The sequence below is a fragment of the Phoca vitulina genome, unplaced genomic scaffold (genome assembly GCF_004348235.1).
Source record: "Phoca vitulina isolate PV1807 unplaced genomic scaffold, GSC_HSeal_1.0 scaffold8, whole genome shotgun sequence".
NCBI lineage: Eukaryota > Metazoa > Chordata > Mammalia > Carnivora > Phocidae > Phoca > Phoca vitulina.
This window is the reverse complement of record NW_022589711.1, coordinates 73,600,196-73,616,595: the sequence shown is the minus strand read 5'-3', so window position 1 is coordinate 73,616,595 and position 16,400 is coordinate 73,600,196. Positions and strand designations below refer to the sequence as shown.

The following is a 16,400-nucleotide window of genomic DNA, read 5'->3' as shown; positions in this document are numbered from 1 at the left end:
TAGGTGATGCGGATTAAGGAGGGCACTTATCATGATGAGCACCAGGTAATGTATGGAAGTGCTGAATCACTATATTGTACACCTGAAATGAATATAACACTGTATGTGAACTAATAGGAATTAAAATAAAAACAAAACAAAAGATTAAGTTAAGATTAGTAAAATACTCAAAGCTCATCTGCTGTCGTGGATACTAGATCTCTCTATCTTAAGTGGCCCCCAGAGAGACACATACCATGCCCACTCTGTCTCTTGACCTTACTTCTGCGTGGTCTGGATAATGCTGCTGTGCCTGGGGGTCAGATGGCCCAGTTTTTTAGGAATACAGAGACTTTGATATCTAAGATAGAAATTTGGTATCAAAATATCTTAGACAAGATTGTTCTAACATATTAATTGTAATATTTTATGTAAGTTCACTGCTTTTGATTCATATAGATTTTATAAAACTGATATAGAAACATTAATGAATAAACATTAGGACCAGAAACATTAATGAATAAATTCATTTATTAATAATTTCACTTATTCATTAATACAGGTCTATATCAGTACAGATTAATACAGGTACAGTTAAAACAGAAAAAGATACGTAGAAAATACTTGCACGATGATGCTATTTTGCCAATCAACTATTTTTCAGGAATCATCTTATATTCTGAGGCTGTTCTTTTCAATCACAGTGAATCTAAATCTCTTCCCTTCATCTTTTGGGTGTCAGGATTTGTCACCCTTCCCATAAACAAAATTGATTCTAGGAAAAGAAAAAAAACACAACTAGGAATTTCTGGAGAAAAAAGTTGACAATAATTAGTCTTTCTGAATATTTTAAGAGATCATTTAGTCTTTTTCTCTGTATAAGATAAATAGGTAACGTCTAACAGCAAAACCCTCTCCTTTGTCTAAAATACATAATTATATCATTATTCATCATTTTCTGGTAATTTATGAAGTAAATTAACACCAACAACAGCTTGTCATGGAAAATGCATTAGTCCTGTTTTTCATATAGGAAGGCAAAAATAAAGTGGCAGAGAGGTGTTCTTCTAAATATAGAGACTCTGGCAAACACAACATAATGAAATGGTGATGAACATGGTGGAGATAAAATTTAAGGCATTAGCAGTCATCGTTTTATGCCTGTAACGTAAGCCCTTAGGGTTAAGGTAGCAGCTTCTCAGATGTCCTCTTTCAGCTCTGAAGCAAAGCTTATGGCAAAAGACAATATTTTCTATTGCTAGTGCTTTCCAAATCCTCACTGAGGTGATATTGTATACAGCAGAAATGTAAACACCTGAATCCAGCCTTTCTGTGTTTGCGAGTAAAAAGGAACTAACAACTAGAGGACAAAACAGAAATAAAGGGTGTGTCAAAATCCATTCACCTTTCTTTTCAACTAGGGTGAGAGAAGTGGCTTGAATGGATCAATGCCAAGGGTTGCCTTGACTTTTACGTTCCTTACAGATATATGTATCTGAATGGAGTCCTTATGCAGTCACCAATCTACTCTCCATTAAATTGGATGGATTAGTGAACTCTCCCTGGACATAACAGCAATGGATAGAAAGGCAGGCTGAAACAGAAATCATTATTGTTTCCATTTTTCTCTACATTCCCCCTTCTCAAAGAGGTGTCCTCAATATTTAACCAATATATGTCTACAACAACTTTTACTTCCTAATATTAAAATACACTAGCATAACCAAAGCCAATAGCCTAGAAGAAAGATTTCTTAATGTATATCCTGCAGTCTGCTTCTTCTTTCAACCCAAAACCGTAAAGAGTTTTAAACACTATTTGTTTTATTGTGTGTGGAGTACTGTCAGTTTCAGAATCATGATTCATTTTCTGAGAAATTGCACATTTCATATAGCATCTTTCACAATTTTGTTTGGAAGTCTCCAACACTGGCCTACCCCCTCAGCCTGAAAGTAGAAAAAATGCTCTTCATTTCCTTGGAAGTTCAGCTTAGTAAGAGGTTTGGGTAAATATACTGAAATATAAAACTAACGTGGTAGAAAAATACAAATAATGTTTGGATTTTGCCCAAGAGGACTGTTTGACCGAAAGAAAATTTTAAATCTGATAAAAATTGATTATACTAAATCTAAAACCATTCACCCTCTTACTTCAGTAATCGTCAAATGAATATATTTTATGTAAAGCATTAAGCCACTTAGTAGTTTACTATGCTATGCTAAGGCACCATTTTTGTCAATTGCAATGATTTGCTCAGTTCATTTGTGAGAGAAAAATAAATAAACCACCGAATGTGTATCGTCTTAAGATAATGGCCCATTCTACATTTTATATGGCAACAACATACAGCCCCCGATAAATGAGTAGCCATTCGTTTTAAACAATACTTTAAGGGAGTAACCCTAGTTTAGAAAGTCTCATTACAATAAAGATCATGAGACAGTAGAAATTGTCATTAAGGTCTGATAGTTAAGCATTATCACATATAAATAAATAAATGGATTATTTGGGGATTAGAATTTTCACTGCTGTTTAACTGGTAGCAATTACATGGCCTTGATCATCAACTTTATAAACAGAGAATCCAACAACATTATTCTAAATGCCATTATTTCCTTGTGCATTGATGTCCAATGCAGCTTCATTTCTTTCAATTCTCCATACTCGATAATTACATACTAATTGTAAGAAATTAGAGTTATCCAAAGGTTAAGCATGCATAGATCAAATGACACACTCAGAATATCCTTTAACACTGACACATCCACCACTGGAATTGAAGTTGTGTTAATGCAATCTCAGCATATCTAAAACTATCTCATTGTTTCCAAGATGTAACTTTCAGAAGGGTCACTCAGCACTGGTTTCATGGAGCCTTAAAAGAGAGAGTGGTATATCCTTCAGGAGGCCAATAATATCAGTACCATTAGCTAATCTAACAGATTCAGATCTAAAATTAACTATGTCTCTTTTCCATGTAACCCAACTTATACAAACTTCTCCATTTTCCTTCCTTCCTTCATGTATTCAATCAGTCCCTCATTCATAATTATTGACTTATTCATAATGAACAGTACGTGCCAGGCATGGTTTTACAGGCTTCATATATTCTTTTAACTCTAAGAGATGAGTACTAATATTATGTTTAAATAGGAGGTGGAGAAAATAGGGCTTAGGAAATATCATTGACTTGTCTTACAACCATTAATTAACAGAGCTAGGACTTGAGCCAAGTCTAACACCCAAGTTCACACTGTCAGTCTCTAGGGATGCTGATATAGTGTGCAGAGCATGTGGCCAAATACTCCACATGTTGCCTTTGTGTCAAATGCAGTCCAATCCACACCTACCTCTACCTTTTGTAGCTAACTGCATCATCTTTCATCAACTGCCCACACTGGAGATTTGTAATTATATTTGACCTCTCTCTCCCACTCAGAGAATATAGCTAGTCACTTGTTCTTTTGGAATTTACTTCTGAAACCTTCACAATTGTGCAACTCCCCATTTCTATTCCTCTTGCAGCATCATGGAGAGTTGACTTCTGAGACAAACAAGTCCTATTTCCACTCTGCCACTCTCCAGCCATATGACTTTAGACAAATTATATAACTTCTCTCTGAGCTTCTCTGTTGTCATTGCTCAAATAGCTAACCTGTTGGAATGGTGTTACCTTTAGAGATAGGTCTTTAAAATTGCTAGCATATAATAATAGCTGTGTTGGTAGCTATTACTACCAATGCCCTATTTTAGGCCCCTGTCACCTCTTAAAATACAATGCCTGGAATAAAAAGAGGCATTCACTAAATAGCCCACTGAAAGAATAAATTGAAAAATGGAAACAGATTCAATACATTGAAAGGATAAATGATCTCAGATATGTAGATTACAAATAGCGACTAGAACTAGGTCTGTTTGACTCAAGCAGTTCCCCCAGAGAATACTAGAAAAGATACCTGTTGGGTTATTCTTCACAATAAACAGAAATGGATGATTTGCTATAAATTGGTTTTGAGCCAGACTCATGATCACAGGGATGTGCATACCTATGAAATAGAGACAATACTTATCTAGATGTGCACATTAAAGGATGAAAAAAGAAAATATATCCATAATACTTTTTGTAGACAGGAAAAGACATTTCATCTGATGAGTTAACATGTAGAAAAATAACCATTTTCAAAATACAGAGAAATCTGGAATAAATTTAAAATCAAAGAGCAAAAGAACAAATAGTGGATTATTCAAGGAATAATTCTAACTTCACATTTATGCTCAATGAAGAAGAAAGTCAGATACTAGATTCAATTTAGTGAAAGCAGTTGAAAAAGTTCTTTTAAACAGTAATTTTCTGCTTACTTTTTATTTACATTATATGATTTATTCTTCTAATGTTTCAACTTTTAATTCCTATCCAGATATGTTTGCATTTCATTTCTATTCTCCAGGCTTGTGGTAATCACATCCGAGTTCAAATTTATTTTTTTTTAACTTTTCCAGAATTATTCTGTGGGCTCAGAGCTTTTAGGATTTGTGCTGTGAATGATTATGGGATTTTTATTATGTGGTTAGAAGAAGAGATTTGTTGCCTTAATAATTATTTACTATAATAATTTATATCATGTGGCTCCATTGTAGAACTTGCCGACATTTAGAGTGGATAAACTTAAATGGCTGGGTTTTTTTTCTTTTTAAATTAAATATTTCTACACTCAATTCAGATGTTTCCTTTACCAATAATGCAATGATTTTGTACAAATTTTTTTCAGACTCGTGAAAATCATTTTTAAAAATGCAACAGGAATGATCAGAACTGAAAAATAATGGTAGAGAAGGAAAAATATCCTCTACACTCTTTGTAACTGGGGTATGCAAATTAAACTGACAAAAGCTAGATTAACAGAAGAAATGGTTTATTCTATAACCCCAAAGGAGCTTCACAGAAAAGAAGTAAATATCCCCCCAAAATGTTAGGCTTGAGAGCTTATCTACCTTTTTAACAAAGGGTAGTAAATTGTGGAGAAGTGACTAGACCGAAAAAGGGGCAATAAATTGTGGGAAGGTAAATATATGGGAAAAATTAATAGTATAAGAGGGTTATTTAGTAAGGTTTGTTATGTAGACTCACTTCAGTGCCAACTTGCATCTCTTGTGATAAAGGTTATTCTCCTTCTGATATGCAAGAGAGGAGGAGAGACACCTTCACAAGGGAAATTTATGCCCTGCTTATAGGCAGATCGGGGGAGAGTAGAGAGCTCTTTTTTTTTTCCTGTGCTCTTTCTCCATTTTCTTCAGCTCACAAGAACCCTTCAGACAAAGTGGCTTATTTGGGGGTGGCATATTCTGATCACCTTCAGAATCAAGCATAACCTTAGTAATATAAAATGCATGGCACTCTCCTACCTGCAATATCAGGGCTACGATGCCCAAATTACCAGTGAATAGAGACTTATATCTGAACTGATGAGAGAATACAAAAAAGTATAGTCAGTGTCATTCCCATTCTCACTTGGGTGAACACTTGAGATTTTTTTTTTTTTTTTGGTTCTTGAGCATCCACTGAGCAGATGCCTGAAAGTCAAAATACTCACACTGAGAACTCTTCTGATGTGTAACACATCAGGGTCACTGCTGATCCCTTAATGACTGTTAGCCCTTCTTAGAGAACTCTAGACTTAAATTAGAGGCAGTGGGTGATAGTCGAAAGAGCTCTGAACCTGAAGTCAGAGAACCTGATTAGAGTACAAACTGAGCTGTCAATTAATAGTATGACCCTAGGCAAACCACTTCATGTCATGGGCCTCTTTCTTCATCAATATAATGAGAGAATCAGACGATGATCTGTAAAGACTCTTATGTAAAAGCAGCTGGAAAATTTGTCTACATAGGCCAACAACTTCATCCAAGGCAACTTTTTTATTTCTCCAAGACTGAACTAGCCCGTGCTCTCCGATCTAAGTTCCTTGAGCACAGCAATGCCAAGTCCTTTGGGAGATGACAGAACAGTAGCGGGAGTCCAGTGTGACCCATCCACGTGTCAAAATCCATTGACACTACATAGTATTACAAATTAACCGAGAAATTAACAACACGGATATACATTTATAGAAATTTATCAATAAGACCATTTAAAGGGTGCATATCTTTTACATATTGGCTAAAATCACAAGAGTCTGAAGAATTAAAATAGACTTATGAGACATTCATTAAAGTCGCTTTTGCATTTCTAATTAAATTTCCTCCAATTATTTTTTGAGGATTGCTTGTATGCAGCATAGATACTATTCAAAATGCCATTTATTCAAGAAAATCTATCATAAAGGAGTGGATCACAAACTGTAAAATTGCGCACAAATCACCTAGGGACCTTGGAAAAAACACAGATTCTGATTAAGTAGTTCCAGCGTTGGGCCTGAGGGTTGGCATTTCCAACAAGCTCCCAAGTGATGTTGCTGCCACGTCTACACACTACATTTGACTTGCAGTAGCGAGGACGGGCCGCAAGCCACCGCAGAGCTCTGGTTCCCGACCTTGGATGTACATGGAAATCACTTAGGGAAATGTAAGAAAATGCTAGAGTCTGGATTTCACCTCCAGAGATACTAATTTAATTAATTTACTAATTTAATTTTGGGGGATAGACTGCGCATAGGATTTTAAAAAGCTTTCCAGGTGATTCTAATGGGCAGCTAACTTTGAGAGGCACTGCTGTATAGATAATGACAAAAACCATATTAGAAAAGTAGGGGCCTGCTTGGTGTAATAAAAGAAGGAAATTAATACAATTACCTAAGAGTAAGCATTCCTGAACAATAATGATTTCATGTTTGAACAGGAAGTTTCCTCCACAGGTCCTATCTCCTGATTGGCAGGTAAAATGCAATTTACAAAAAAGCCAATATTAGTAGGTAGGCCTCAAGTCCTAATCAAATCCCTTCCCTGGCCTTTTTATTAAGCAGCACCTGCAGAGACGCAGAAATAGCTTATACAACCAATTTCTCTTTTCTTCCTACAGTGTAGGGGACAGTAGGAAGGAAACAGGAGGTCAGAGTCATGCAGAAATGCCAATGTCCTGACGCTGCACATTTCCCCCCCAGTCTTTCCTCTTGGCTGGTTGTGAAACCATTTGTCCTACCAGTCAATGTTGCGGCTTCACTGCCGTCTTCATTTATCTCAAAAAAAACGTGTTGCATGACTTGGGAAACAAACACTTCAGCTGAGTCTGTTGGAAAATAGGAAAGTGTATTTAAGGATTAGAACTCAGAGCCATTACTTACTAGGTCCCGTGTTAATTACATTTTCAAATGAACAAAGAAATTTCTAGGAAAAAAAACAATAACAAATTCTTCCCAAGTTAGTTAATTTGCTAGAGGTGGAAGGTAGTTTAGCTCTTGCAGAAATGATACAGAGACCCATAGAGAGAGATCAAGTGTAGCCCAGATACAAAGGCAAAGATAGAAGGGGATAAGCCTCAAATCAGGTATCCCACTAAGTGAAATATTTGTACGGACAGAAGGTTTTGCCCCGCTTCGCTATGGTCTACAGACAAGATGAAAAAGGCTTTACAGATTTGAATTAATCCCACCCTATGTATTCAACCTCAAAGCCAACTTGCCTTTTGAATTCTGTATTCAGTTTTGATCTGACTTTAAAACAAAATTTACTTTCTTTCAAGACTGGTGAGGCTATGAAAGTCTAAAGAGCTTTTGTGTCATCTGTTACCAAATCACTTCAGAGCTATGCTTTAAAACCTGTCAAATTCCTCAGTGTCAGAGAGCGTCTTACAACATTCTGTTCCAGTGTGGATACAAGCTGAGAGAACATGCCCCGCTTCTCCCCTTGGTGGAACTGCTGTCTGTGTGAAGCGTTTCTGATCTTGTGACCTGCAGGGATAGTCTCCTTGAGAAGGGGAAAGTGAAGCCATGAGTTCAGAAGCCATCAGCCACTCCCGCTGTGTCAGGACCACTCAGATCTGACAGTGTGCCTCAAAGAGACAATAGGAACATGCTCCCGGGTTCAGTGGTGGCCAGAAAGTGGAGGAAGGACGATGGGACTGGAAACTTGAAGACAAAGGATAAAAAAGAGCTTTGTTTCTCTTGGGAGAGAAAGCTGATGGGACCAGGCAGACTCCACCAAAACCACCAGATTTACAAGGATTCGGGAAGAAATTCCTTACAGTAGTGGGGAACCAGCTCTGGCAGCTCACAGAGAAGTAAAGCCCCTCAGGCAAGAGAAAGAGAAGTCTCCAAAGGGATATTTGCATAAAAAATGGCTTCCTGGGGCACCTGGGTGGCTCAGTCGTTAAGCGTCTGCCTGTCTGCCCTCGGCTCAGGTCATGATCCCAGGGTCCTGGGATCGAGCTCTACGTAGGACTCCCTGCTCAGCGGGAAGCCTGCTTCTCCCTCTCTCACTCCCCCTGCTTGTGTTCCCTCTCTCGCTGTGTCTCTCTCTGCCAAATAAATAAATAAAATCTTTTTAAAAAAATGGCTTCCTAAAAATAAACTCCAAATTGCTTGTGATCACTTTATCTGGGCCCCTGAATACCTCTTATCCTCATCTGCTACCTTCCTCTCCTCATCCAGTAGCTCCAGCTCAAGGTCAAGTATCAAGGCCTTAGCCCTAACTCTCCTTCTGCTTAAAACCCTCTTCCCCAGAACTTTCCCTGACTGGCTCTGTTGTTCTTTAGGTCCCAACAAAAATGTTACTTCCCAACCCAGTCTTCTAATTCTGCCTGTATCTGACCTAATCACCATTTATTCCATAATGCTATTTTAGTTCACTTACAGCATCCATCACCTCTCCATTTAATTAACGAATTGCTTATTAATTATTCATCAGCAGATGTAAACTTCACTAGAAGCAGAACTTTTGTCCATTTTATGCATCCCTACAAAACTGCCTGGCATGTAGCTGGCTTCCAATAAATATTTGTCAAACAAATAAATCATGGATATGAATATGTCCAGCGACAGAAACAAATAAGATGCAGAAGAGGGGGCATGCACATCTTGAAATGCAAGAGAATGGTGTGCTACAAGATCAGGCAAGTAAGCAAGTTCTTTCCCGAGGACTGCCTAGAGTAAGACAGGATTTACATACGGAGCCCAGAGCTGCTGACCTAAAGACCCATGCCAAGCCAAGAGTGAAGAATAAAAAGCATGTTGGGGTGCAGTGGGAAATTTCACCCGGTTTAGCACTAATACCAGATCAAGGGACTCCATGCTGAGCCTCTGGTCTCATATATCCGGTCTGACCACGAAGAGGACCTGATCTTGGGAAAAGAACGGGACCTGACAGCTAATAGACTGGAACAAGGAATCTGGACTCCATAAAGTCACTGATTTCTTCAGGTTTGTAATAATTTTTCTCCTTTTCTATGAAAATTCCAAGTATGTCTCTGTCAAATTAAGGGGACAAGAAACCTTCTACAGCTTTGCTAGAAGATGTCCAAGTAAATATTAATGTGCCATAGACCCACTTGTTGGTTTTTTTTTTAATATATTTACCATTTACTTAGTATCTATTACGTGCCAGATATGGAACGAGGTGAACTACATACATTCTTTCAATTATTTTCACCACTACAATTTGTTATCTCATTTAACGAATTAGAAAGCTGAGGCCCAGAAAGCTTAAATATTTTACTAAAGGTAACCACAAGAAGTAATAGCAGTGTAAAGCCAAATATTCATCTCCAAGTTTCCAAAAGTAACTGTCTGAAAACATTTCATTCAAAGCTTGTGAATTACAGGAGTATAGGATAGCAGCTCCTGTGTAAATATCCCACAGCACTAGTGTTAGCCTCGTTCGCAGTAGCTTTTAGAGACTGTTTACTGCACGAGTGATAAATAGGGATAGCAGGGAATTTACTGTTCTCCTGAAGACCAGATGTAGTACCAGTGATGGCCCTGGCTATTTTATTTCTGGCAGGAAGATAGAACCAAAGTAGTTAAAGCAACTCAAATAGGCAACTCAGGAGAGAAAGAGCAGAAAATGTTGGATGTTTGTTTTTCGCTGTTGGAAGTTATTCTCTTGCACAAATTCTCTTATAAAGAGTTTTGGAGGTATTCTCGTGATAAACCTGCCTATAAAAGGAGATTTTATAGAAGTCACCAGTTGCTGGAGATTTGTAGAGCGAGTGGCTGCTTGAAATGCCTGCTTATAGCGAGTGAGCATCTGAAGGCCAGAAAGAAGGCTAACAGGAAGAAGTGCTTGAAAAATGGGTTGGTTGATGTTAGGTTGGCGAGATGGCTGTGTTCCGGGGTACACTTAGATAGCGTGCTGTTGCAGTATTTAATGTTGACTGCCTCATTCTTGATGCCGATGAAATTGTCAGAGAAGTCAGATGTCTCTGTCAGCGTGCGAACAAGTAGCTAAATCATGTGTGAAGGTAATAATGAACATCTGTCACCAGTGTACCCCACCCACCTCCTCCATCAGGAAAGCTCATTCTATTCATTTACCCACATAATTGATGAGTGAATAAATTAATGAATACTTCTCCAAAGCCCAGATATTTATATAGGAATACACAATATTTCCATGTTATGATACAAAACCCCATCAGACAGACAGGCTTGTATTGTTAGGCCTTTTTTTTTTTTTTTTTAATAAAACAGAAGACTGCATTTAAAAGAGGGTAAGAAACTTGGGGACAAATTGGCCCTCTTTGTCCATCTTTTTTTTTCTCTTTAGTTAGATATTTTTCAACTAGTGGATACTGCCAAGACAAGAAAAAATAAAACACTGTCTTGGGCTTTGTTGTGTGAGTGAGCATCTTAGCCATGTGGAGTTTCCCAGGTGTGAGTTAGCATAAAAGCTCCATCTCCTCAGATGTGTTGTTAGTCTCAAGCTAAATCTGCAAGCTGTGGCATTACAATTTCTAGATTGTGTTCATCATCCAGCAGCTTGTGGATGCCGATTTCATGGGCTCCAATATTACCAAATTAACATTTGCAAATTGGTTTATAAGAGTTTTATTAGCTCCACGTAGATGAGAGCCCCAAAGTTGTAATTCCCATTATTCAGATAAGGAAATCCGAACAGGGCTGAAATAAAAGCCCGTATACTACTTTACCTACATAGTTTTATAACAAGCATGTTTAGAAGGCTTATCGAACATTCTAAAATGCTTTCTGACTTTCTTTAAGGAGAGTGACTTAAATACAAAATAAAGTGCTTGTTTACAGACAGCTCAACATGACTCTGACATTTAGTCACCGGGTGTGTATGTATTTTCTGGGGCCGAATGCTCTTTCAGATCAGTCAGTTGACAGAGTTACTAAGAAAACATATTAACATAATAATATAAGAATTATTTATCACACTACCTGTTATTCCAGAAAGGTCACAGCCACCACTAAATATCTCAGTTATATTCAAAGAATACAAAGCTTCTTTGAAGTCTAATTTTTGTTCTACTTTGAATCTGTTAAAAAAAAATGAAGAGGAAAATTCTTGAAAAACTGTATACATTTGCTACCAAAAGGTTTGCTACAAAATGGATGACTTGGAAGAAATTATAATGTGAAATCTTTTGTTTTCATTATCCCAATTGCATTTCCTCATATGTATAATACCATTTTCCCCCAGCTCCACTGAGCAGTTCTGAAGTTGCTAATAATTTGCTTCCCAGATAAATGGCTCGTGGGAGGAGGGAAGAAAATACTATATTTTCTGAAGTTATAATTATCTAACAAAACAGGGTGAGAGTTCTAAGTTTTCAATTGCTTGGCTCCTTCCCTAGAAAAGTAAAGTTTCCCTCCAGCAACTGTATATACTCTGGTTTTTCACACCATCAAAGATGGTTCCTGGCATACATCCAAAATACCATGGAAGGGGAAGAGAAGCCAACAGCCCTTGGAGGAGATTGTTGGCTACTGAAGCACAGACAGACGTTAATAATCTGCTATCCTTCCATTGTCACAGCTGATGTGACTTCCTTCAATTTATGGACACACCTACTATCTTCCCAATAGGTCCTGTAAAAAGGGTAAAAGATAGAAAGGGAATTAAATTTCTTAAAACAAAATAAAAGATAAAAAATTATAGGAGGGAAAAAAAGTTGCTGGCCACTACTTCTTATGCAGGGCCCAAAGTTAGGACTCTAGCTTCCACTCAAATCTTCAAACCTCAATCTCCCTGACTTGAAGACCCTAACCAGAGAATCTCAAAGACTCTCACAGGCTGATCTATGATTCCAAGTTAACAGAATACTGAATCTGTTTATCATTTCACTAAAAAGGAAGAAAAAAGAAAAGCTAGTACTTACTGACTTTAGAGATGCCAGAAGCATCAATGTGCTTTTTAAAACCAGGTTGGAAACTTTACGAGAGAAAAGAACAGGGAGTTCTGTATATTTCTTCCATCAGTGAAATTCCAGGACAAGCCCTGCCTAAGGAGCTCAGTCTGTGAACAGATGGGCATTTGCCCCTGTGCTCTCCACACAAGGCTGGTCAAGGACAGGATCCTTGCTTAGCTAAGAGCTAGGCCCATACCCAGGCCTGGAAATTAGCTCAAGCAATCAGTCCAAGTAGATCACTGTTTTAGTTGCCAAATACTGAACAAGCTTTTTTTTTTTTTTAATGTTATGTTAGTCAATATACATTACATCATTAGTTTTTGATGTAGTGTTCCATGATTCATTGTTTGCGTATAACACCCAGTGCTCCATGCAATATGTGCCCTCTTTAATACCCATTACCGGGCTAACCCATCCCCCCACGCACCTCCCCTCTAAAACCCTCAGTTTGTCAATTATAATTCTTCAAAAAAAATGAACATGCTATGGCAGAGATTTACTGGGCCTGAATTATATCTTGGTAAAATACTATGTACTTTCGGAAAATATGAACTTATTCAGAGTCCTGAGGATGGACACAACATGGGCATTAAAATCTACTGGTAGTGAAAATAGCTCGCATTATGCCACTGTTTTCAACTTCTTTCTTTTCACTTCCAGCTAAGAAAGATAATGCAGCCTGATGGTTTTGACATCTTTCCACTTTTTTCCCTGTTTTTATTACTACACTCTTTTTAACAACTAAATGGAGTGTAGGCATCTAAAAGGTGGAAAATAAATGTTCTAGTTCACCTAAAAATTGGCTATTTTTAGCAGAATAGTTTTAGGATAATGACAAGAATACTGCAAGACTTATTACAACTTTTAATAATGCCTAATTATCAGTGGAGAGTCATTTAAGCTACAGTCCTGCTTATAATGTAGTCCAACGAAACCTACAGCAATAGAAACTCATTCAACCATTTAATAAAAGTATAATATACAGCCAATTTCTAATTATCCGCAATTACTGGAGTCATGAATTGCCAGGTGTGAAGTAGTACTTCCATGTGTTAGACACTTAATACAGATTATAGTTTTTAATCTTCACAAAAACCCAGGGAAGTTAGCATTATTCCCATTAATTAAGAAAGTGGAAGATTGAAGAGGTTGATTTCCAGGCTCAAGTTCAAGATAGGAGACAAAGCTGGGATTCAAATTCAGGGCCATTCCAAGTCAAAGTTAATGTGCTAACCCACATTGCCTTCTAATCAAAATATAATTTGAAATCATAATCTCAATCAATATATATACAATGTTAATTATGTGCCTCTTTCAAATTTTGTGAGACTTAATATTTATTTTAGATGTGGTTCATTTCCCCTTTTCCTTGACCCTCATCTAAAATTGTCTAAAGAATACATCTAAAGATAAAAGAATAATCAGCAAAGAGACTGAATAGACAATTAACAATTAAGTAATCATAAAATGAATGTTTTAGCATATGTAAACAGTATCTATTATCAGTTTACTGCCATACGGAACCACTGGGCTTAAAGGGGTTTAACACAGGTAACAGGTGCAGAAAATGAAGAAAACAATTTAGAATTTCCATTGTAAGATGGAGCCACTCTTGGTCTGTAGGCCCTATTGTGGATTGGTGTTGCCTGTTCCTTCCCCTTTATACCCAGGACTCTTACTTATTGACAGAAAGTCTTAGATGGGTCTCCCTTGGGGTCCCCATCCATAATACTTGGAATCCTGGTTTTGATTCAGTGGGCTTGAGTCATGCTTGGAACGTTCAGGTTTAGAGCCAACCAAACCAAATCTTAGGTCTGCCCATGAGGATAAAAATGTAACACAATCCCTGACAGTGGTGGACCTAGACTATTATATGAGTACATGGTAGTTTTTGGTCACTTTCTGACTAATTACCTAGAGTGTGTTTGTATATATGTATCTATGTGTCTGTGTCTGCATCTGTGTATGTATGAAAAACTCTGTTAGCCTCAATGGCTGAGCTAAAAGTGCTTTCTGTCCCATACGAAACGTATCTGGACACTGTTTAATGTAAACTCGATTCCAATTTGTATCAGTATCCATTAGGTTAAAGTAAGTGAACATTTTCTAATCACTACTACAGCTGGTCATGACATTTCTGTTCTCATATTCAGCTTCATTTACCCTGAGATCACTTTTCTCCCCACCCATACACAGTTCACATTCAGCTGTTTAGAGATCCAAAGCTGGCCAAACGTGGGATTGACTTCTAGCCCAGTAAGAACATACTTCATGTCCTCCGGAAGGTGTTCTCTCTTTTCCAAAGTCTCTTTGGCACAGCTGCTTCACATCTCTTGCTGCTCATTGTGTCACTGACACTTGCTCTGTTCTGTGCTCTCCCTCATGCTTGCCTACATTGCATCTGTTTTCCGACTCTTGCAACGTCGGCTCTGCCACATGTTAGCTGTGTAAGCACGGGCAAGCTGTTTACTGGTCTGTACCTCATCCATAATGTGTGTATAGAAGTTGATCTCTATCAAATTTATTTGGCAGATTAAAGGCTCTGTGGTAAAGAGGAGCAGCACCTAGGACAGTGTTGGCACTATAATGGATGCTCAATATATGTTAAAACTGAGTGAGAATAATAACAAAAATAATAAGAGATACTATTGAGTACTAAAAATGTTATAAACAGTACTTCATATAACCCTCACAATAACTCCATGAGGCACATATTATTGTTGTCCCATTTAACAGTTTAAAAAAATCTTAGGTAAGTTACTTAAAGTTATACAGCTTGGTCTTCAATATTATGCTCTATTTTCCATGATCTTGTTTCAACAGTTGTTAAAGATACTGTGAGATGCCACATCAGTCAATATTTTTAAAAAATGATCTCTCAGAAAGACTATGGCTGTTGTTTAGTTATTACTATACCTTTGAATAGAACTGTAGCATTTAACAAATGTAAAGACCCAGACCACTGAGAATTCATTGACCACTACAAAGCCTCTCCGAAGGAAAATAAATGTAAAACCTTACATATACAAACTTACTAATAGTTTCAAGGGCTTCAAGGACTCTCTGAAGTCTACCACAGAACTTTCTAGAAGTCCAAAGTGCCCAGCTAAGGACTGTCACAAAAGAATAAGAAATCACAGTCTTCTCATTTTCCTAGTAAGTCAAATTTAGAACTTCCAAACAATTTATTTCTTTGTAACCCATATCTCGTTAGTCAATACTCCAATAAATGTCTTCCTATTTCACCAGTTCCTTACTATTCCCAGGGAACCTGTTCCCTTTAAACACTCTCTACTTTGTGCCAAATTACTGCAGGGGTTTCTTAACTGATCTTTTGGGCCTCATTCTTTCCCTCTTTAACACATCTTGAACATCACAACTCTTCAGATTAGAGCAACAAATGTTTAGTGAACAACTACTATTTTTCAGATTCATGCCTTGTGCTGGGGTCACAGAAAGGAAATATGCATAACTCTGACTGCAAGAAGTTCATTGTCCACTGAGGAAGATGAAATAATAATGTTAATATAACTGCTATGCAGAAATAAACACAAGGTGCAAGGAGAAGTTCTCCCAGCAGGGAAAAGGGAAGATGTTATATTATCTTCTTTTTTAAAAGATTTTTTATTTATTCATTTGAGAGAGAGAGTGCGTGCATGAGAGTGAGAGCACAAGCAGGGGGGAGGGCCAGAGGGAGAGGGAGTAGCAGACTTCCCGCTGAGCAGGGAGCCCAACTCAAAGCTTGATCCCAGGACCCCAGGATCATGACCTGAGCCAAAGACAGATGCTTAACCCACTGAGCCACCCAGGCACCCCAGATATTGTGTTATCTTGAATGAAAAGATCAGAAAAGCTTTCTAAAACCCAAACTTGGTTTTAAGGACCAAGAGAAGTTATCCAGAAACATGGGGATGGTGGTGGGAAGTGGGGAGAGTATTCAGACAAGTTACCCGTCATGAACAAAGGCATTGTGACTACCAAATATCTCTCTCTAAAACACTGCCTTAATCATTCCACTATCTTACTTGGAAATTTTCAACAATTCCCCTTTCCATATGGGACTTAACCCTCTCAATTCTTTTAAAGCCCTGTTCAAGTTCTTCCTCTTCCATAAAGCCCT

General features: G+C 37.7%; 1 protein-coding gene across 1 annotated transcript in view; it reads right to left on the bottom strand.

The window, feature by feature from the left end:
• Nucleotides 1–494: 494 nt before the first annotated feature.
• The window catches only part of SERPINI2 (serpin family I member 2), a 31,511-nt gene continuing 15,605 nt past the window's right edge, over nucleotides 495–16,400 (bottom strand). Inside the window, exons 6-9 of the mRNA XM_032407276.1 lie at nucleotides 11,310–11,407; nucleotides 7,115–7,201; nucleotides 3,936–4,025; nucleotides 495–754 (exon numbers count right to left, since the gene is read on the bottom strand). Of these exons, the coding sequence (XP_032263167.1) occupies nucleotides 678–754; nucleotides 3,936–4,025; nucleotides 7,115–7,201; nucleotides 11,310–11,407 (352 nt within the window). The 3' untranslated portion in view covers nucleotides 495–677. The remainder of the gene's footprint in view (nucleotides 755–3,935; nucleotides 4,026–7,114; nucleotides 7,202–11,309; nucleotides 11,408–16,400) is intronic.